Source organism: Mustela erminea, chromosome 9 (assembly GCF_009829155.1).
Source record: "Mustela erminea isolate mMusErm1 chromosome 9, mMusErm1.Pri, whole genome shotgun sequence".
Taxonomy (NCBI): domain Eukaryota; kingdom Metazoa; phylum Chordata; class Mammalia; order Carnivora; family Mustelidae; genus Mustela; species Mustela erminea.
The window spans coordinates 86,471,120-86,493,452 of NC_045622.1; the positions used below are offsets into that span (position 1 = coordinate 86,471,120).

Below are 22,333 nucleotides of genomic sequence, written 5' to 3' on the forward strand. Positions count from 1 at the left end.
TGTATTTTCAATTGCTTTTGTGAGTGCAGACTTGTATTCTATACAAGACTTATTTCGGAGTAATTACAGCATTAGTGAAAAATGGTTCTGATTCGGTAACTAAGCCAGATCCTTAGAAATAGTGATAAATGCAGAAAATTATAGAGTACAGAGTGATGAAACTTTATATTGTTTTACGGTTGTTTGAAATAAGATTAAATCACATTTAAATTTTTAAAACCTGGAAATATCCTTTTAAAAACAGTTTCATTCTTACCTGTTTGGATTTTAGTCACTTGTATGATCCAAGTGATTTCCATATGTGGTTGGCTCTTTTTGGATTTTCTTTTCAGTCCACTGTCCATGAGTTTCACCTGATTTGTTCAGTACCACACTCTTAATTATAAATACTTTATAGTAAGGTTTAAAATTTGATAGTTTCCTTGTTCTTTTTCAAATAGACCCACTTTTCTTGGTTTATTCTTATTTTATTATCTTTCCAAATGAATTTTAAACAGTCCATTTGCCCTGATGGTACAGGGGAATGATGGTGTTTTTATTGGGATTGTATCACATTTTACAGTTAACTTGGGGAGGGACTGATGTCTTGATGATCCTGAGTCTTCCTATTCAAGAATACTGATATGTTTTTCTATTTGTTTACATTTTGTTTCTTTTAAGAGTGTATAAGAACAGGGGTGCCTGGGTGGCTCAGTGGGTTAAGGCCTCTGCCTTCGGCTCAGGTCATGATCCCAGGGTTCTGGGATCAAGCCCTGCATGGGGCTCTCTGCTAAGCAGGGAGCCTGCTTCCCTTCATCTCTCTCTGCCTGTCTCTCTGCCTACTTGTGATCTCTGTCTGTCAGATGAATAAATAAAATCTTTAAAAAAAAAGAAAGTGTATGCGAGCAGATGGTCCCTGCTCTATTGAAACTTAGTCTAGCGGTGAAGACAAAGATTAATCCTTTAGACATATGATTGATGTAAAATTGCTATAGTGGTGTGTGTTATTTTAGAAAGAGAGAGAGTGTGAGGAGAGGGCAGAGGGAGAAGAAGAGAGAGTCTTAAGCAGACTCTGCACTGAGCGTAGAGCCCAGAGCAATGCTGAGATCGCTGAGACGCTGAGATCATCACCCTGAGATCATGACTTAAGCTGAAACCAAGAGTTGGATGCCTAACCATCTGTACCACCCAGGTGCCTCTCTGTTACATTTCTATTGGTGGTAGTAACTCAAATTGAGTTAACATTTTAAAGCAGTATGCTTATTCCCCATTTACTATTGATAAAAGTGATCAGTAATATCAGCTAACATTTCTTAAGTTGAGAAAGGTTATGAAATTAAGTGGCAGTGCTGGACCAAGGGACATTTTTTTTTTTCCACTAGATTATTTTACTCTTCATTAAGGCATTGATTTAGGGTGCCTACGTGGTGGCTCAGTGGGTTAAGTGTTTGCCTTTGGCTCAGGTCATGATCTCGGGGTCCTGAGATGGAATCCAGGATTGCATAGTGCTTCCTGCTCAGTGGGGAACCTGCTGCTTCCTCTCCCTCTGCCCCTTACCCCTACTCATACTCATTCTCTGTCTCTTTCAAATAAATAAATAAATAATCTTAAAAGAAAAATAAAACATTGGTTTATTTCAGGGCATTTTTTTAATGGTGAGCAATCCAGGTTTGATTCTTAGGTAGCCTCATTTACCTGTATTACAGCTGTATCGATATGTTCATCAGACGTGTATGTGGTTCTCTTAAATGCATACCGTGAGTTCTGCCATACTACATGCAGCGTAAATCAGCTGTCCTGCCCCATGACTGAAAAGTAGTATCCTAGACTGTGAAGTTTCTTTTTTTTTTTTTTTTAAAGATTTTATTTATTTATTTGACAGACAGAGATCACAAGTAGGCAGAGAGGCAGGCGGAGAGAGAGGACAAAGGAGGAAGCAGGCTCCTCACTGAGCAGAGAGCCCGATGCGGGGCTCGATCCCAGGACCCTGGGATCATGACCTGAGCTGAAGGCAGAGGCTTTAATCCACTGAGCCACCCAGGTGCCCCAAGACTGTGAAGTTTTAAAGGAGTTAAAAAGTTTCACTTAGCCATAAAATGTTAAAATTAAGTATCTTCATAGCCAGTTAAGCCTAGTTTTTCTCCCACATCCATCCAATTTGTCCCTTGATTTTATTAATCTACCCGTCTGTGTTTTTAGTAAGCTTTCCATAAAAATGGGATAAAGCAACTTTTTTTGTAACCAAATAGACTTACCTGTATTTCTGAGGGATAGGACCAAGAGTCTGTATTTAATTCATTAATCATTGATCAAGATTTGGTGAAATCTTTGGTAAAGTAATCATAGTAATCATAGCTGTACCTTGGATTAATTCCATGGATTTGTAGAAGATAACAATGGAGCAGAAAAAACCTTGAGGTTAGGAGATAATAGGCTTATAAAGTAATTCAGGTGAAAGATAAAAAATGCTTGAACGTAGGTGAAAGAAGTAGAGGGAGATTATTGACCTAGACAGTGTTGTAAGGACAGAATCCAGAAGCTTTCATAAAGGATCAGATGGGGAGCCTAGACCAGGATAGCAGCAAATCAAGGAATGAATTTGGGAGTCTGGTCCGGATAATCAAATTTTGGCTCCATAAGTGCAAGTAAGGGCTTTGGGAAACTGTTTGTCTTGGTGGATTGAGTGATGTGTTACCTCTGAAGCCTGTCATCAGAGCAGACAAGCCCACAGGCATAAGGATCAGTGAGGTGAAGGTTATTTGCAGGCGATATTTTGGGAGTCGAGAGGAGGTTTGATAGGTAGTAGAGCAGTAGTTATAATTGAAATAATCAGGAGGTAAACATTTAGAAGGCAACTTTTCTTGTGTTGGAGGATATCTAGGAGCTGGATAAAAAGTTAAGGTATAATCCGAGAAAAATCTTGAAGTCGGTTATTAGGTGATATTTTAGAAGGCAGTGCAGTGGTGTGACAGCAGAGGAATGAAATAGCCCTTCCTTCCCTTCGCCCTTCTCTTGCCACGTGTGTTTCCTATATATCTATGACGAACAAATAGCGCTTTTTTTTAAAACCTGAATTGAAGTTATAATAGTAATGTAATGTTTATTAAGGAAAACAAAATGGTATTGTCTTGCTGTATACCCAAAGGAAGCACTATTAAAGTAGAGTTATATTTTTAATATTTTTGCCATCTTCCTCCTCCTAACTTCCAGTTTTCTTTCCTGTCCTTATTCTTTAACTCTGCACCAGAAGAGAGTCAGCCTTTGGTCTTCAAAATCTGACACATTACCAAAGATTTCATGAGAAAAGTTGATCCTGAAGGCATGCATTATTTAGGATTTTTGCTTTGTATACTGCTAAAGATGCCTGTGTTTTAAGTTTAATATTAAGGTGGCCTTCGGGAAAATACTTTGGCTTGCTGTCACCTACAGAAATACCATCTTCTGATAAGACTGAAAAATTGCAGGCTAAGCTTCCCCCAAAATACCTCAGCACAAATTCTTGAAATTTGGAGGGACATCTTTGCTCCTTCCACTGTCAACTAAAAATGCAAGCAGAATTAAAAAAATCAGTTCCAACTGCTGTGGAAGTGCCTCTGATCTATTGTGTTTATGAAGTAAACTCAGTGTTAGGGTTGCTATTTTAAATGTTGCAGCAGAGCAAACATATTGCTGAAACATATTGCTGAGAATGTATGTTGCACAAAAGCATACAGACCTGACTTTGCCTTTGTATGTGATTATTTTAGGAAAGCTAGTGCAGGTCCACAGTTAGAAACAGAATACATTTAAGATCTTTGCCTGTAACCTAGTATCTTTTGTATATCTATGTCTTAAGTCATAGCTGTAGCTAATGTTTGTGTTTATATCATAGCATGAAAAGCTCTGATAGGTGTGACAAGGAAGTGTGTAGCATGTTTGCAGTGGTGTTTCTTTTTAAAACTAAGTCATAGCCCACCCAAATGAATTACTCTCTAAGGATCCTCGTAGAAAAGGTTCTACCCTGAATGAACTACCAGGGTTTCTTCTGCTTTTGTGCAGAAGTATGTGGTTTATTTGTTTTCCTCCTAATTTTTACAGCTTTCAGTGCCCACCCAATTCTTCATGTAGAATCTTACTCATTATTTCATGGACAGAAATCATTAAAAGCATTCTCTGCATTATAGAAACTAAATTGTTGGCTGTTACTAAACATTAATGAATATTTATACTTTATGACGTATGTAAGTGTAAAATCAGCAGTGAAAGTTTACTGTGAAGCAGTGGCCAGAATTGATTTCCTGTTTACTTGGTTATGATTATTGACTTCTCCTTACTTTTATTCTTTAGAGCGTTTATACCCAGGAATCTTAATTACTACAAGAATGAAGCCCAATTGCCTATTTCTTGACAAAATAGTAAATAGTAGTTATGCTGTTAGTGAAGTAAAAATGTGTCAGTTTAGTGTGAGCAGTCTTTTCTTAAATAGACATATTCAGACAACTGTTATTTTTGTTTGTTTATTTTTAACTCATGCCTGAGAGTAAACTGGTGATCCCCATATAAAGAAACAGGGCGTGGGCGCCTGGGTGGCTCAGTGGGTTAAGCCGCTGCCTTCGGCTCGGGTCATGATCTCAGGGTCCTGGAATTGAGTCCCACATCGGGCTCTCTGCTCAGCAGGGAGCCTGCTTCCTCCTCTCTCTCTCTCTGCCTGCCTCTCTGCCTACTTGTGATATCTCTCTCTCTCTCTCTCTCTCTCTCTCGCTCTCTGTCAAATAAATAAATAAATAAATAATAAATAAGAAAGAAAGAAAGAAATGGGCGGGCTGGGGGAGGGCGCCTCTGTGGCTCAGTGGGTTAAAGCCTCTGCCTTCAGCTCAGGTCATGATCCCAGGGTCCTGGGATCGAGCCCCACATGGGGCTCTCTGCTCAGCAGGGAGCCTGCTTCCCTCCCCTTCTCTCGCTGCCTGCCTCTCTGCCTACTTGTGATCTCTGTCAAATAAATAAATAAATCTTAACAAAAAAAAAGAAATGGGTGTGTTTTGGGCATGACATTCTTATGCTAAACTTTAATTTGATTTAAAACCCAGATTAGTAATAGGTTTTGTTAGATATATTTAATTACCTTATATAATGGAAAGAGACTAGTAATGTTAGGCTATGACATGTGAGAGCTCTTAAAAGCTAGATGCCTTTTGTTGAAAGCATTTTTTTTCTGAATCAACAGAATATATCAATGCTTATTTTTTATATATCAATGCTTATTTTTTAAGGATTTTATTTATTTATTTTATTTTAGAGAGTGCTCAAGCAAGCAGGTGGGGAGGTGGCAGAGGGAGAGAATTGTCAGTCAGACTCTCTGCTGAGCGCGGAACCCAGCATGGGCTCCATCCTACCACCTTGAGATCATGACCTGAGCCGGAATCAAGAGTTGGTTGCTCAGTTCACTGAGTCACTCAGTCGCCCCTCAGTGCTCATTTTTTTGTTTATCTGGCTAGGATTTTAGCTTATGGCATAAATCCCCAGAAATGTTATTGGCAGCCATTTATTTTACATGTAAATATTATCATAATTAACTGGAAAATGGTGCTTTCGGTTGTAAATATGAGTAAATTAAAAATTGACTTCCAAAGTTGTCAAAAGGCTTAACAGTACATAAGGTCATTCCCTCCTAGGCCACGTACCTCCTCTTTGCCTTCATTCTTTGCATTCCCATCACTATGTTGTAGCACCTGCTCTGAGAACCAGCACTGCCTCCAGTTATGCCTGTGCTGATTTTTGTGTGATGGGTTGGAGGCCATGGTCAGGAGATCCTACATTTGGCTTTAGATGAGGTAGATCACATTTTGTTGCTCAATCTCAGACTTAACTGTTAATCTGAGATGTACTGCATTCTATCCCAGTCTGTTCATGTGAAAAAAAAAATTGATCTGACTCTGCCTTGGTTTATATTTGCATGCTGTGTGCACAAGTATGAGAAAAGTAGTAGAAAATGCACAAGCTCTGGAGTTGGCCACACCTGGGTTTGATGCCAGTCCTGGCTTCATCTTTTAACCCTCTCCTCCTTCTGCACTGCTCTTTCCACACTGCCCTGCCTTCTATTGTTAGAAGCAACTGTATTTTCCCTGTCTAAATACATGCTTTCCTAGGTCTTCTTGTGGCTTGCTCCTTCAAATCATTCCACACAAATACCACATCCTCAGGTCCTGACCATCCATCCTATTTTCAAAGAACCCCTCCTCTCACCTGTCATTCATGTCGTTATTCTGCTTTATTTTCTTCATAGTGTGTCATTATCTGTTGTTTGTTTGCCTGATTAATATAGACTGTTCTGCAGAATAAAGTGTCTTGTTTAAACGCTCTATCCTCCACACCTAGAGTAGAGTAGGTGCTTGAGAAATACTAACTTATACTTGGAATTTAACCTCTCTGAACCCACTTAGTCACCAATGGATTGGGAGTAATAATACCTCCCTTACAGGGCTCGTGTAAGATGCATAAGCACAATACAAGCATAAGAGGCTTATTTTCTCACTTTTACTCCCCTTTCAATGCTTATTAGGGATCCAAGATGGTAAAACGTTTAAGAGTTCTTCGTCAATCTGACCTCTCTTGTTAAATGTCAGCTATTAATTTTGAAACAAGTTAGTTCATACTTAGTGTTAATTCCATGTGCCCCTTTTTGGACCAGGTAAAGCATGGACTCTCCTTCCTAAAAATGGTATGAGTACACATGGGGGGATTCCTCTAATAATGTGCTCCCAGTTGAAACATGTCTGCCCGGGTCAATTTTCTATTACTGCAAAACAAATTACTACACACATACCAGCTTAAAACAGCACCCGTTTATTATCTAACAATTCTGTAGGTCAGAAATTGGGAACCAGAATGGCTGGGTTCTCAGCTCCTGGTTACAAGGCTGAAATCAAGGTTTTGGCCAGGACTAGGGTCTCATCTATTGGAGTCTTCTTTTAGGCACATGGTTGTTGGTAGAATTCAGTTCTGTCAGAACTCAGTCTCTCTATCAGAATCCAGTCTTTCACACTCTGGCCCCTGGTTGGCTCTTAGCCAAGGACTGGTGCCAGCTCCTAGAGGCCGCCTTCAGGTCCTTGCCCTGTGCTTATCCTCACAAATGCCCATAGGCTCCTCCAGCGCCAGCAGGAGAATCTTTCTCCCTTCAGGTCTCTTCTTCTAGGAATTCCTGGTTTCTTTTAAAGGGCTTATCTGATATGTCTGATCCCACCAGGGTAATTTTACTTTTTGCTTTTTGGTGAACTTAATGCCATCTGATTGAGAACCTTAATGATGTCTACAAAGTCCATCACCTTTGCCTTGTAATGTAACCTAATCAGGAGCTTATCCATCATACTCGTAAGGGATTATGTGGGCTGTGTACACCCGGTAAAATTCTGTATATACAAGAATATTGGAGCTGTCTGATAAAGTTCTAGAACCTAGGTGAGGTTGGGTGTGCTGAGGTCCAGAGCCAATGACCAAGAAAGAATTCTTGAGACATCTTTGGTGCAAAATGGTGGTTTATTAAAGCACAGGGACAGGACCCGTGGGCAGGAAGAACTCCTGCCCCAGGTTGTGAGCGATGGCAGGTTATGTACCCTGCGGGTTGGGGAAAGGTGAGGGGAAGGGAGGTTTCAAAGGAGTTTTCATATGCTAAAGAGGGCTTGCAAGGTGCCAAGATATCGGAGGCCTACCTGAGGCCTTGCCCTTGCAGCTTGGTCAATGTTGTCTTTAGGCCAGCCATTAACATCAAGATAGTTGGGAGATTCTTGGTGGGATGTCACAATCCTGCTATCAGTCATCTTTGTTAGTGAGATTTAGGTTTAGAAGAGATTTAACTATATTTATATTCCCTTCTACCTCAGCCTCCTTCAGTTTTGTTTATGGAGGGGAGGGTGACGTTAGGGTTTGAGGAACTGAGTTATTTGCCTCTGGAAATTGTGCTATTGATAAGGTAACTTCTTTGTTTGTAGATCTGTAGGACATTTGTAAACCGAGGGAGACTCCTGTCTTGCAGGATTGTGATCTCTGCAAGTTAATTATTTGTTTCTAGTTTATGGCAGTCAGGGGTGCCTGAGGAATGTCACACACATTACCGAGGGCAGCGGGAGCGAGTGGAGAGGGGAGCACAAGGTGCCAGCTTTTGCTTTGTCCTCAGCCAGCCTCCTGCTCCCTCATCATGTCCATCTCAGAATTCTGCCTACCATGTTGCCATAAGATATTAAGTAAAAGGCTTTGTTTAGGGGAGGTTGATTGTCATTTCAAATATGCCCAGCTTGCTAGGTTTTCCCCCTCATAATTCTTTTGATAAACAATAATAATTAAACTGTGTTTGAGAAGGTTAAGGAATGTAATTGGCCTTTAAATTGTGTCACCATGATGTTGTTTTTAGATTATGTAAAACCCTTTAAAAAACTTTTAGATTAAAAACACTTTTAATCTGTAAAATGTTTTTGGAAAGGGTTCTTTTGAATTGTCAAATATTATAATTTTTGTAAAAGCCATTTTGTTTAAGAGAATGTATTACTTCATACCCACTATAACTTAGCATAGATTGAAAGCTTGACACACACACACACACACACACACACACACATATAGTAATCTAATTAAATCCCTTTAAAAACCAAAGATACCTTTAATGCAAGTTAAGTCTATTACTAGTTTAGTTACCTTTCATTCTGAATGATGCTCTGGGTTAGGTTTATTTCATTAGATGGTGCTGACAACATATTGAGCAATTCAAAATGGTGTGATATCCTGGCTATAAACAAGGTAATCTGCACTAGAAAATCTAATAATTTAGTAAATATCCTAATAAAGTTGTGATAAATTTGATGTTTTCTAAATGCCATGTGAAAGTTATTTGACCAGTATAAAGAACAAGAGTATGGTTTATGAATTGTTCATCTATCAGATGATAGCCCCCCTCAAAAAAAAAAGATTAATTTCCTTTTTAAAGATACCTACACCCAGTACTTTGATAAATTTGAATGGTTGTTTGGTTTTTGAAAATGTCCAAATATTGTAGTGGGTGAATAATATGAATCAGTAGACCAGATAAGATTAGCTTGCTTAACTCAAGCCATTCATTTTGCATTATTTTGGCCTTGACATCTCTCTAGTTCAGTACCTTCTCTCCACAGCTCATCTCTGCTTTCTAAACACTCTGTTCCTTGTTTCTAATCATGATTCTGTATCTCTTATCTTAAGGGATGCTCTCAAACTGGTCCAGTTGAAAGAAACGGGCAAGATTACTGAATCCAGGCCCACCCCAACCCCTCCAGCCACTCCCACAGTGCCTCCACCCTCACAGGCCACAGCCACGCCACCGCCACCGTATCCACGGCCAATGATCCCACCACTGTCAACTCCTGGACAACCTAATGCAGCGGTAATACCATTTGAGTAGACTCAGTTTTTTCTAGATTTCAGTGAGAAAGAAAACAAGAGCCATTACTATCTCTTAACAAGTGATTCTACTAATCCATTTTACTAGTACCTGAAAGTGATAAAGAGGAAATACTCCAGATGTTTTGTTTTACGCAAACTTGATTTGTTTGTATGGTGCTGACTTCCAAATTCATTGCTATATATGTATGTTCTGTAATTATGATACTTTTCATGTAGCTTTTCTTAGGTGTGGCACTATTAATGGGTAGCTGCCACTAGCCCTCTTCTGTGGCTGTTTGATTCTGACTGAGAGAATGGATAGTCTCACTGTTAGAGACTGCACTGCTAGACATTCTTTTTCGGATACAGGCAGTGTAACAACCCTTTTTTATTGTCAAAATATTCCATTTTTGCCTCTTTTTACCTCATTCTCTTAGTATTTTTCATGTCATTTGCTTCAGAAGAAATGCAGGATAATCAGGTTTGTGGAAAAACTGAATGGGCACTTGGGAACTAAACACACAAACGTATCTTCCTCTTTCTTCTGGAGAAGTATATCCCAGTAAATTTCAGAATAGTTGCAAACTGTATAAATTTCTTGGGAAACAAAATTCTTTAGTGTAAATTCATGATTCATGATAGCACATACAAAACATTTATGTGTAATCAGATCTTCTATTTTTAAGAAGTAGATTATTCAAATTAAGAACATAAACCTGACTTTGAAATTTTTATGGTATATAGAGAGCATTTATTCTGTTTGAACAAGTTCTCTGCAAACCTAAAATGTGTAGTTTTGAAAATCAGGTGTATTTTCAGCTGCGTAGTTATTACTCCGAGGTGATTTTGATCTGGTCCCAGAATGGCGTGAAGGACAAGGAAGGGATCACATGTGGTTTAAGGTCCATCCTGCTTTTGGTAAAAGCTTCAAGGAACAGAGAAGAAAAGCTGCGGTATAGAGTTATAGGAAGATTTTATTATCTCACCTATACTTTATATTGTGAATTTTTAGGAAATATGATACTCATGTAATTTCTTTTAAAATTAACAAACCAAAGAAGAAATGGTTTGGCAGATTAACCAATATATTGAATTACCTTTTTCTACTGCAGGCCATTTGTAAGTAAGAATTGTCTGTTGCTGTTTGTTGAATTATTGTATGCTTTGAGTTTTATTAAGAAGTGATATTTGTAACAGAAGCTGCTTACAGGCGGTATGAGTGTGTGTCTATCTCTCTGTTTCTGTTTCACACAGACACCCGTGGGAGAACTATTCACGACTTGGGAGATTTCTTTTTGATCATCTTAAACATAGTAACATAAGATGACCCATTTATAACTAAAACATGAATTGTACTATTTTCTACAGTCATGGACTATAAAATTAAAACTCTTTGGATTTCTTATATTCCTCCTTATACTAAGAATTTTTACTTGTACTTTTCCTATAGTAATTGTTAATTATTACCGAAAGCTAAGTCACTGAGACTAGATTTTAGTTATGGAGTTTGTTTTTTCCATTTCCATATTTATGGTTTAATGAACAGATTGCAATTTCTTTGCAGGGCACATTCACTGAAATCCCTGCTAGCAATATTCGAAGAGTTATTGCCAAGAGGTTAACTGAATCTAAGAGTACTGTACCTCATTCATACGCTACTGCTGACTGTGACCTTGGAGCTGTTTTAAAAGCTAGACAAAGTCTGGTCAGAGGTTAGTAAAGTTACATTTACTTAATACAATACACATGAAATCCTTTACTTTATAAAGGTACATTGTATAACTTTTTATTTCAGTATCATCATCTGGGTGTATTTTAGTGCTAGAGAAAAGAATTGGCTCATTTTTCCTATGAGAAACAAACTGGTTCCATAGTACGGAGTAAATCATGCTTTTAGTATGATATCTGAACAAAGCAGTAATTATTAACATTTTAGAAAGTATAAAATCCCAACTGATTGAAGGATGCTTTAGATTTTACATAGATCTTAAGATATTCCTGTGCTTTATACAAGTTTTAATTTTTTATTTCTTCTTCCAAGTGAACTTCCTGGTTATGAAATTTGCAGTGTACCTCCCAGCAGTCAGTTAAAACTAAGGCTGCTGGGAGACATACAAATTTTTTCTTTCTTTCTTTCCAATCGGTATGGCTTTTATTTCATTTTCTTGGTTTATTGTACTGACTAAGACCTCTGGTACATTAATGAATGTCAACGGTGAAAGCAGACTTTTTGCCTTGTTCTTGATCTTAGGAAAAACATTCATTCTTTAATGTCAGTTATAGGTTTTTGTAGATTCCTTATTTTAGGTTGAGGAAATTTATATTCCTAATTTGCTGAGAATTTTAAGCATAAGTGAATGTTGAATTTTGTCACTTTGTGCATCTTTTGAAATAATCTTTTCCTTTTTCACTCTGTTATTTTGGTCAGTTATATTGGTTAATTTCCAGATGTTGAATTAACCTTGTATTCCCCAAAATCATTAATTTTCTCACCTATTTCTTGATCTCATTTTCTAAACGTTTGCTAAGAATTGGGGCACCCAGGTGGCTTAGTTGGTTCCTGGCTCAGTGGGGAGCCTGCTGCTCCTGCTCCCCCTGCCTATGCTCACTTTCTCTCTTTCTCTCTGTCAAATAAATAAATAAAAATCTTTTAAAAAAAAATAAAATTTTGCTGAGATTCATTATATCTGTGCACATGAGAAAAGCTGTAGTTTTCTTTTCTTAAAGAATTTTTTTTAAGATTTTTTTTTTTTTTTAATTTATTTGACAGACACAGCAAGAGAGGGAACACAAGCAGGGAGAGTGGGAAAGGGAGAAGCTGGCTTCCTGCTGAGCAGGGATCCTAATGTGGGGCTTGATCCCAGGACTCTGGGATCATGACCAGAGCAGAAGGCAGATGCTTAATGACCAGACTACCCAGGCACCCCGTAAAGATTTTTTTTTTCTGTATTTGTTACCAGGTCTCACAGAATGAATTGGGAAATGTTCCCTTCTCTTTTATTTTCTGGAAGAGTTTGGGTAGAATTGGTTTATTTCCTTTTTAACTGCCCAGTAGAATTCACCATTGAAGCTCTCTAGGCCAGTGATTTTTTTTTGTGGGGAGATTTTTAAATATGAATTTTTAAAAATAGGTGTAAGTTATCTGTTTCTTCTTGAATGAGCTTTAGTAGTTTTTGTCTTCTAAGGAATTTGTTTATGTTATCTAAGTAATGAAATTTACAGTAGTCCCCGCTCATCTGCAGGGAGTACAGTCCAGGACCCCCAGTGGAGGCCTGCAACCCCTGATGGTACAAAACTCTGTATATACTCTGGTTCCTCCTCTGTTTACATACTTAAAAGCTAGACACAGTGAGAAATTAACAACAATAATAAAATAGAACAATTTTAATGATAATGCTGTAATAAAAGTTAAGTCAGTGCGGTCTCTCCGTCTCTAAATACTGTATTGTACTTATTGTTTTCATGATTCTGTGAGATTACGTGCCCATGTGATGAGATCACATGAAGTAAATGTCGTAGGCATTGTGACATAGCGTTAGGCTACTGCTGGCCATCTGGTGGTAAGTCAGGAGGATCATCTGCTTCTGGGCTGCTGTTGACCATGGATGACTGAAACTGTGGAAAGCAGAACCATGAATAAGGGGGTCTGCAGTATTGGCATAAAGCTATTCATAACAGTACCTCATTATACTTCTAATGTGTATATAATCTGAAGTAAGGTCCTCGTTTTCAATGTTAGTAATTTGTGTCTTCTTACTTTCTTGATCAATCTGGCTGAAGATTGCTCAGTTTTATTGATCTCTTCAAATAATCTGCATTTGATTTCATTAACTTTCTCTATTTTTATAATTTTCTTCTCATTGATTTCTGCTCTTAACCTTTATTACTTTTTTCTGTTTGCTTTCGGTTTAATTTGCTCTTTTGTTTTCTGGTTTCTTAAGGGGAAAGCTGAGATCAATATAATATAATAAACCTTATTCCTAACATAAGCATATAAGGCTTTCAGGGTCCCTCTTGGCAGTACTTTAGATGAATGCCACAAAATTTGATGTGTTTTATTTTTCTTTTCATTCAGTTCAAGATGTTTGCCATTTTTCCTTGAGATATCTTTTTTGATCCATGAGTCATTTAGAGGTGTAAGTATAGTTTCCAAATATTTGGGGACTTTTCAGCCTTTCTTTTATGATTTCTTGCTTAGCTACATTTTGCTTAGAGAACACTGTATTTATGATTGAAATCTTTTTAAATTTTTTGAGATTTTATAATCGTAATATGGTCTATCTTGATGAATGTTTCATGTGTAGTCGAAAAGAATGTGTGTTCTACTTTTTATTTTTAAGATTATTTATTTATTTGTTTATTTGAGAGAGAGAAAACAGAGCAAGCAGGAAGAAACATGAGTCAGGGAGAAGGGCAGAAGGAGAGCAAGAAGCGGGCTCCCTGGAGCAGGGAGCCCTATTCGGGGCTCAAACCCAGAACCCTGGGATCACGACCTGAGCCAAAGGCAGATGCTTAACCAACTGAGCCACCTAGGCGCCCCTCTACCTTATTTATTTTGAGAGAGAGAACGGACAAGCAGGGAGACAGGGAAAGGGAGAGAGAGCAAGAAAGAGAAAGAATCTGAAGCAGGCTGTGCACTGAGTTCAAAGCCCAACGTGGAGTTTGAACTCATGACCCTGAGATCATGACCGGCGCTGAAATTGAGTCAGTGCCTAACCACCTGAGTCACCCAGGAGCCCCTGAAAAGAAAGTGTGTTCTACTTTTCAGGAGTGTTTTTTGAATGTCAGGTGAAGTTGGCTGGTAGTAGTGTTCATGTCTTTTATGTCCTTACTGACTTCCTATCTGTTCTATCAATTCTTAGAAGAGTGTTGAAACCTCCAGTGGATTTGTCTAATTCCCCTTTGAGCACTCTCAGTTTTTACATCATTTGGAGATCTGTTTGGGGGCACATCACACCGTTAGGGTTTTGGTGTGTTCCTGATGAATAGATCTGTCATGGAATATCCCTGTCCACTCCTGGTGTAATCTTTTTTTACCCCAAAGCCTTTCTTATCTGGTTTTGCTACGATTACTCCAATTTTCTTTGCTTAATGTTTTTAATATCTTACATCTTTTTACTCCTAACTTATCTGTGTCTTTATATTTAAATTGACTCCTTGCAGATAACACATTATTTTTCTTTGTTTTTTGTCTAATCCTGTACTGTCTTTTAATTAAATATTTAGACCATTCTCATTTAATAATTTCATCCTTTCTTTTGCTTTGTACTATTGTCCTTTGTACCATTTGTCCTTTGTCTTTATTTGTCCCATCTCTTCCAATTTTTTCCTATTTTCTTGCCTTTTTTTAGATTGGTTATTTTTTAATTTTGATTCCACTTTAATTCTATCTTACTTTCTCTCTTTCTCTTGTGGTGGTTTCCTTAAGGTTTATAATATAATTCTTTAACTCATCATGATTTACCTTCACATTTTTATCACATCCCTTCATGTATAATGTAAGAACTTTACAACAGGACATCACATTTTCCTCCTTCTGTCCTTCGTGTTCTTATTATCATGTTTTATTTCTGCCTATGGTGTAAGCACCAGCATATGTGTTTGATTTTTTTTTTCTTTAGCAAATTAGCTGTGTTTTAAAGAATTTTAAAAACGAGGGATACCTGGGTGGCTCAGTAGGTTGAGCATCTGACTCTTGATTTCAGCTCAGGTCATGATCTCAGTGTCTTGAGATCAAGCCCCAAGTTCAGCTCTATACTGAGCAGGGAGCCTGCTTGGAATTCTCTCTTCTCCCTCTGCCCTTCCCCACTGGCTTGTGAACTTGCTTGCCCTTGCTCTCTCTCTCTCAAAAACAAACAAACAAACAAACTGCATTTATCCTGTTTGGGTTTCTCTCAGCTTCTTGGATTTTTGATTTGTTCTCTTTCATTAATTTCGGAAAACTCCGAGCCATTAGTTTTTACTGTATGTTCTGCTCCATGTGTTTTCTTTTTGGAACTCTTGATTATAAATGTTCAACTGTTTGAATTGTCCAAAGCTCTTAGATTCCCTGTTCTTTTTTTGTTCATCCTTTTTTTTCCTTTGTGTTTCTGTTTGAATAATTTTCATTGACCTAATTTCAATGTCACTGACTCTTTTCTCAGCTATGTTTAGTCAGTGAAACCTAACGAAAAATGATTTATCTTTAATTGCGTATTTTTTCCTCCTAACTGTCCATTTGAATGTTTTTTAGAGTTTCCATCTCTGCTGATATCCCCATCTGTTCATGGGCATTGTTCCATGCTTTGTCCCACACTCCCGCACTCTGACATGTGTTTATCCTTCTTCAGAGGGGAATCATCACCCTTGATTTTCAGTCACTTGTTGGTCTTGTAACCTCGACTCCCTAACAGACTCAAAAGAAGTTACGATTTTGTAACTTCTCCTGCTTTTTCCCCCTACTCTATTAGGGTGGGAAAAACATTCTCTTGTGGCTTTCTACATCTTAAGTGACAACAGGACTGATATTTCAATTTAAATACAGACTTTGAAGAATTCATATGAAGACAGCCTGAGAGATTTTAAAAGTTAAAGGAAATGAATGGAAAGCTTGCCTCACAGAAAATTAACAATATTCAAAAAGTTTATCCTAAAAGCTCCCCTTACAAGCTTTAAGCATACTTGCTTAATCAAGTATTTAGGACAGATCTTCTGTCCTAAAAACCTGACTCCTACCCTACCCCTCATTTATCTCCCCTCCCCCCAAAAGCCCCCACACATACACATTTCCATCTGGTAGAAGCGAAGAACACTTCCTCCCTTGTTCCCAATCTCCATTCCTTGATGTGATTCATATTAATATGCTTATATTTGGTTGGAATAAACCTACTTGAATCTCTAGTCTTAGGGTAGAGAGCAGCAGAAGCAATGAAGGGTGGGGGCCTTCCATATAGAAAGTAGGGTTGGGCTCTCTCTCTGCCTACCTCTGCCTACTTGTGATCTCTCTCTCTCTCTGTCAAATAAATAAATAAAATGTTAAAAAAAAAAAAAAAAAAAAAAAGAAAGTAGGGTTGGGAGACCAAGAAAGGGAAGATGAATGTATATCCAAGTCACTCAGGAACTTTTATGCAGGTGTAAGAAACTTACGTCAAAGCGGCCGCAAGACTGTTTAATAGGAGATGGATGAATGTAACTCCATGTTTACTGCTAGAAACCAAAACTTTGTGTGAAATCTTGAATTTTGAATTTTGAATTTATGGGGGGGGTGGTAGGAAAGCTGTACCTATCTGTTCTTTCCCTGATTCCTTCCCCTCATGGTATAGAGATCGTTAAGGGAATAATTTTTCTGGTTTCTTCCTTTCATGAGGCAGGAAACAGTACTATTTCAATGGAGAGATGGATTAATTTAGTATCTTTTCATGGTTCAAGTTTGGTATGTCCTTGCAGCTAGGAAGTTTCTAGGGGGTCTCCAAAGAGCCCACGTTATTTGTCTCCAATCTTCTTTCTTATATAGTTATGTAACATTAGATAAGTATGTTTACAGTATTTTGTAATGATTTGCAAATGAAAATATTTAATATTCCCTTAGAAACTACTTCCTATTCTTCTCAATCATGTCACCAACAGTCTCCTTACTATTTGGAAATTTCCATAATAAAGAGTTGACAGTAAAAGATCTTGAAAAAAAATCTCCTTTGTACTCTTTTGATTTCCAATACCTGTTAGAAATGTCATGTGAGAAATTGAACATATAAGTCAAGCTTCTGATGCATCAGGATAAGAGGTAGCATTTGGAGGAATCATCAGCATATGGATGGTATCAAAACCTTGGAACAGGAGGTTCTTGCTTGGGAAGATGCCACCATTAAGAGGAAGGGACAGAAAATGAGTGAGTGGTAGAGAGAAAGAAAACCCAGGAGGGTACCGTGACATAGAAGACAGTAAGAAAAAGTGTTCCACAATGAAGAAAGTGATCAGCTCCAAAGTACAAAATGTTGGATATGATGAGGGCAGAGAATTTAGGTGAGCATGGGGACTCCGGCAGTATATAGGGAATCATTAGCTGGGGGGTGGTTTGGGAAGTCTTCACTGTAGATACCTATAGAATAGATAAAGTACGAGGGAGGTTGAGGGAGACACAAGAGGTAGGCATAATGAGGTCATAAAATATGTCCACATATTTGAATTTATGCAGGCCATGTCTTTTATATGTTATCATTAAAATTCTGTAAGCTCTGGGAAACTACTTATATTTCTACTTCTAAAAGGGTTTTAAACAAGCAAACAAAAATATTTATATCTCTGGAAATCTGAATTAAAAGAGCTATGAATTAGATGAGCAGGTGGTGGTTACCATGACTGTTTGGCAGTATTCATCTAATGTCTTTCTGAAATCCCCAGCATGCCTTTGTAATGAGCTATTGTTCATGTAAAATTCCATGATACTATAGTAACAGGATTTGTGTATCTTGCCACATACCATTGACTAGATCTTGATCTTAAAACTTCTTTTTCTAGAAGCTTTTGCAATAGAAAATCAAGTGTAGTTTACATTTTTCAACACTTTCCTACCCATTGGGAAAAGCAAAAGTGTATATCAGATGCTTTCATTATGATCAGCTCTGTGGGAAGGGAGGGTAGCTTAGCTTTATCTTGAAATAATTATGTATACTGGGAGGAAATTGATTCAGATGGAATCACCATACAACTAGACAGAAAACTTCGTCTTGTTCATTGCACTAGGATCTGTGCCAGCATTGCTTCATCTTTGGCTTTTGCTATATATCCTGTTTTGTTAAGTGAAAAAACAGCTTGGTGGTCTTAAATTTTTTTGGTACACACTTCATTAGTAAAAAATCTCTCTCTAGATTCAGGTAGATACATAGATAGGTACAGATATCTTTAAAATGACTGTAATGTTACCACTGTTCTACTATAATCAGTATATCATAAAACATATGCAGAATAAAGACATTTGGAAAGGGTGAGAGACAGTTGAATCACGGTAGAGACCATTTGTGTTTTTAGAGACATAGAAGTGGTTCTTTTCTTTCTAACTGGTTATAATGTGTCAAGTTCTCGAGTATATCTGAGTAGTTTAAAAGACTTGTAATTCAGAAGTAATCTTTTACATTTATGGTCAATATTACTTCTGCAGAATCTCATAAAAGTTTTTCTAATCAGGGGACTTTTTTTTTTAAAGATTCTATTTATTTATTTGACAGAAATACAGCAGGAGAGGGAACACAAGCATGGGGGAGTGGGAGAGGGAGAAGCAGTCTTCCCGTTGAATAGGGATCCCAATGTGGGGCTCGATCCCAGGACCCTGAGATCATGACCTGAGCGGAAAGCAGACACTTAACAACTGAGCCACACAGGCACCCCTAATGAGGGGGCTCTTAACTGACTAAGCAAACAAAAACCTACAATATTTTTCACTATAATTCGTTAATGAAATCATAAATGGCCATTGTTAAAGTTTCATTATGAATGCTAATTTTGATATGCTTGTTTTTCTTTCAGATGACATTAAAGTATCAGTGAATGATTTTATCATCAAGGCAGCAGCCATTACCCTTAAAGTAAGTAGCAGACCCTAAATCATTTTGGCTTATACAATGGTTTCATGTCTTGGGATTTTTATATGATAAATAGAACTGTCATTTTTAAGCCATGAAAATTAAGTAATTTCATTGCTAAAAATATTATACCATTTAATCTCACTCCCTCAGTTTTATACACGAAACTAAGAATCAAGGGGGCTGTAACTAATTATAGTTTATTCAGCAAATACTAACTGATCCCCTGTTGCGTGCTGAGTACATTATAGGCATTTAGAGTGAATGGAAGTGGACATGTTCTCTGCTCTCCTGGAGCTTATAGTATAGTTGGGAGAGACCAGTAGTTGTCAGATAGTGAAAGTGTAGTGGAGGAGGAGAAAGCAACCCCGCTGCAGAGTAAGTCAGGGTGTCATGGTGCACACAGTTAGGCAAGATAGGCCTCTCTGTCACAGGGGTAACTGAGTCAAGGCCTGGAAGAGAGAGCTATCAGAAGAGTGTGCCAGGCAGAGGGAACTGCCCACGGAGGCTGGGGGGAGGGGCCACTGCCTTTCAGACCTGGCAGCCAGCAGGGGATACTGTTTCTGGAGGAGAGGAGGTAGCTGAAGGGATTAAACAGAAGAAAGAGGGAGGAATTGTGCTGCCAGAAGCTGCTAAAGCCTTGGCGGCCGTGGTAAGGTCTAGGGATTTTATTATGAAGGAGAGGGGAGGAGCCTTTGGAGGGTTTTGAGAAAGGATTGACATCCTGCTTAAACTTGGAAAAGAAAAAGGAGGGACTGTTCTGGTGGTTTGTGGAACACAGCCTGCAGGGAGGCCAGGGGGCAGCAGTGCGCTCCCCTGGGAGGCCATGGATGGCGACAGTGGTTTGGGCTAAAACAGCAGCTAGTGGTAAAGCTGGAGTGAAGGCAGGATTTAGGATACATTTCAGAGGTAGAGCCAAAAAGATTTGCTGATGGGTTGGCTGTGGGGTGTGAAAGAAAGGACCAGGACTTTGGCCCAAGCAGTGGGAGGGATGGAGTCCCGCATGCTGACGTGGGGAAAGTGGCAGAGGAGCAGGAGGCTAGAGTTGGACTTGGATCTGGAACCCGGGCTTCTTGCTTTCTTGCTCTTCTCCATTTTCTGTCCTTTCTCTCTATGACTAGGCTATTTTTCTGGTTCATTGCGTGTTAGGTGCTATATTTAATATATATATTTATAAGGAATTTATTATTTCTTGAACAGTGCAGTAATAGAGAATTTTAAAGTCCTGCATTTTCTTAGCCTTTCATATCTAAGTGTTCATATGGCTTTTGTCTTTTGAGCAAATAATATTTTGAATTATATTAGTGATTTTCTAATTATGAATCATTCTTGTCCTCCCTTTGTGAATCTCTAGTGGTTATTACATTTCATTTCATAATTTTGTATCAGGAGCTGTAAGTAATTATAATTTATATTTTGTGCTTTTCTTTTTTAAAATCAATGTCTTCTTAAAGTGAATTTGGGTACTTCCTCCCTTCCCTTTGTTGTCCCCAAATTTTGAGACCCCCCCAAAGACAACCACCAGAGTCCAGAGTCAAAGCCAAACAGCAAGGGTCGTTTATTACGAGTTCGAACCCGGACCTCCGCGCACTCGTGGCCGGTGATGCTAAGAGGTCCCGAGCTCAGGATCACAACACTTTTTATACACTGTTTTTGGGGAGGCGGGGACTTAGCATACATCATAGTATCTTGTAACAAATCACCACATACCGCGGGAAAATCAAAAAGGAACTCTGTAATATGACTGGCGCGCTAGCCTGGGAACGGATTATTGGTTAGCGCAAAGGGCTCTTCAAACAAAGGGTCATTCTTCAAACTGCTGAGTTGGCGCCACTAGGGTATGTGTCACCTCAGGATTGACCAGGGCCTTCCTGTCAAGCCGCGGGGCACCAGATGGTTGTTATCTCTCGGCCCAGAGCCGGATGTGGGGATCCGGGAGCAGTCATTATGTTACGGCCAATTCCGGGTGGGGGTCTCTCGGGCGTCAGATGGCTGTTATCTCTTGGCCCAGAGCCCGGGGAGGGGTCTGGGGGCAGCCATTCTGTCAGGTTCAATTCTGGGAGGGGGATGTGTGGTTACAGAGTGTCTATAGAACGTCTGCTGGTATTTTTCCATCTTTTCATGGGTTAGCAAGCGAAGGTACAGAAGCAGAAATAGCGGTAATGGTTATAATTTAGGCATCTCACCTTTCTCTGTGCATATTTCAGTATTATAAAGGTTTTTATTTCTTGAAGCTTCATAAAATCCACCAGTAAAAATATCTGAAGCCTAGTTCTGTTTTGAGGAGGGAGCTTTGACAACTGCCTCATTTTTCCCCATAATTATTGAGCGTTTAATTTTCAGCTTTTTCTTGAATCAATTTTGGAAACATATATTCCCAGAAAAATCACTCATTTCAGCTGGATTCCCAAAACTTGCTAGCCCAGAGTCATTTAAATTTGCTTCATACAATATTTTAATATAATAATCCTCAACACTCACATTGTTCTCAATTCTGTCTTGCTCTTATTATTACGCATTTGTGTTCTCAGTTCATTTGTATTGTTGCCTTATGTATTCCTTCCATTATTTCCTTCTGCTTTAGATCGGAATTATTTTAGACTTTGGTTGAAAATACTTTGTTAGGAAATGGGAATGTGTAATTATTATAATTTTGAAAATGAAAAAGAGGTTTTAAGAGTAGGAATGTTCCTCTGACCACAACTGAGGCCAGATCCCGTAGGTTTTTGTTGCATAGCTCTGAAATTACATTTATTTACCAGATATTCCTCACTTGGGAGGGTTTTTTTTTCCTCTTTTACTTTAGTGCTCTCCATGAAGAACTTAAAATCTTCTCGGGGTTTGGGACTTCACTGTTTATTATTTTGACATAAATGAGCTTTGCATACTTTGAATGAACCAGCTGAGCCTTGAGAGATGGAGAACTCCGTGCACAGAGCAGCTGAAAGCAGTGCAGTGGAGGAGTGCCTGGGTGGCTCAGTTGGCTGAGCATCAAGACTCTTGATTTTGGCTCCAATCATGACCTCACGATGTGAGATTGAGCCGGACATACAGGGCGTGGAGCCCACTTAAGAGTCTCTCCCTCTGCCTTCACCCCCGCCCAGGACTCAAGCGTGTGCTCTCCCAAAAAAAAAAAAAAAAATGCAGTGAGAGCGAGCATAGCAGGATGATGAGAAGCCGGAGTACAGTGGGGAATGCATCTCCAGGGAGTGGTCAGTGTACAGTTAGGTAGGCTATTACTAAAGCAAAGAATTTTTGAGAAGAGAAATTAGTTTGTGCTTTCTGTTTTTCACCATCGTTTTTTCTACAATATTTGTACAGTACATACCGTCTCCAGGCGTTTACTGATTTCTTCTGCTCTTTTCATCCTCTGTGTCGTTTTGTGTATGTTCAGTACAAGCATGCTCATACAT

General features: G+C 38.6%; 1 protein-coding gene across 2 annotated transcripts in view; it reads left to right on the forward strand.

The window, feature by feature from the left end:
* Positions 1-22,333, forward strand: part of PDHX (pyruvate dehydrogenase complex component X) — a 70,842-nt gene that overhangs the window by 39,851 nt on the left and 8,658 nt on the right. For both annotated transcript variants that reach the window (XM_032357547.1, XM_032357546.1), the window contains exons 6-8: positions 9,184-9,364; positions 10,928-11,075; positions 18,865-18,923. In XM_032357547.1, coding sequence (XP_032213438.1) covers positions 9,184-9,364; positions 10,928-11,075; positions 18,865-18,923 — 388 coding nt within the window. The remainder of the gene's footprint in view (positions 1-9,183; positions 9,365-10,927; positions 11,076-18,864; positions 18,924-22,333) is intronic.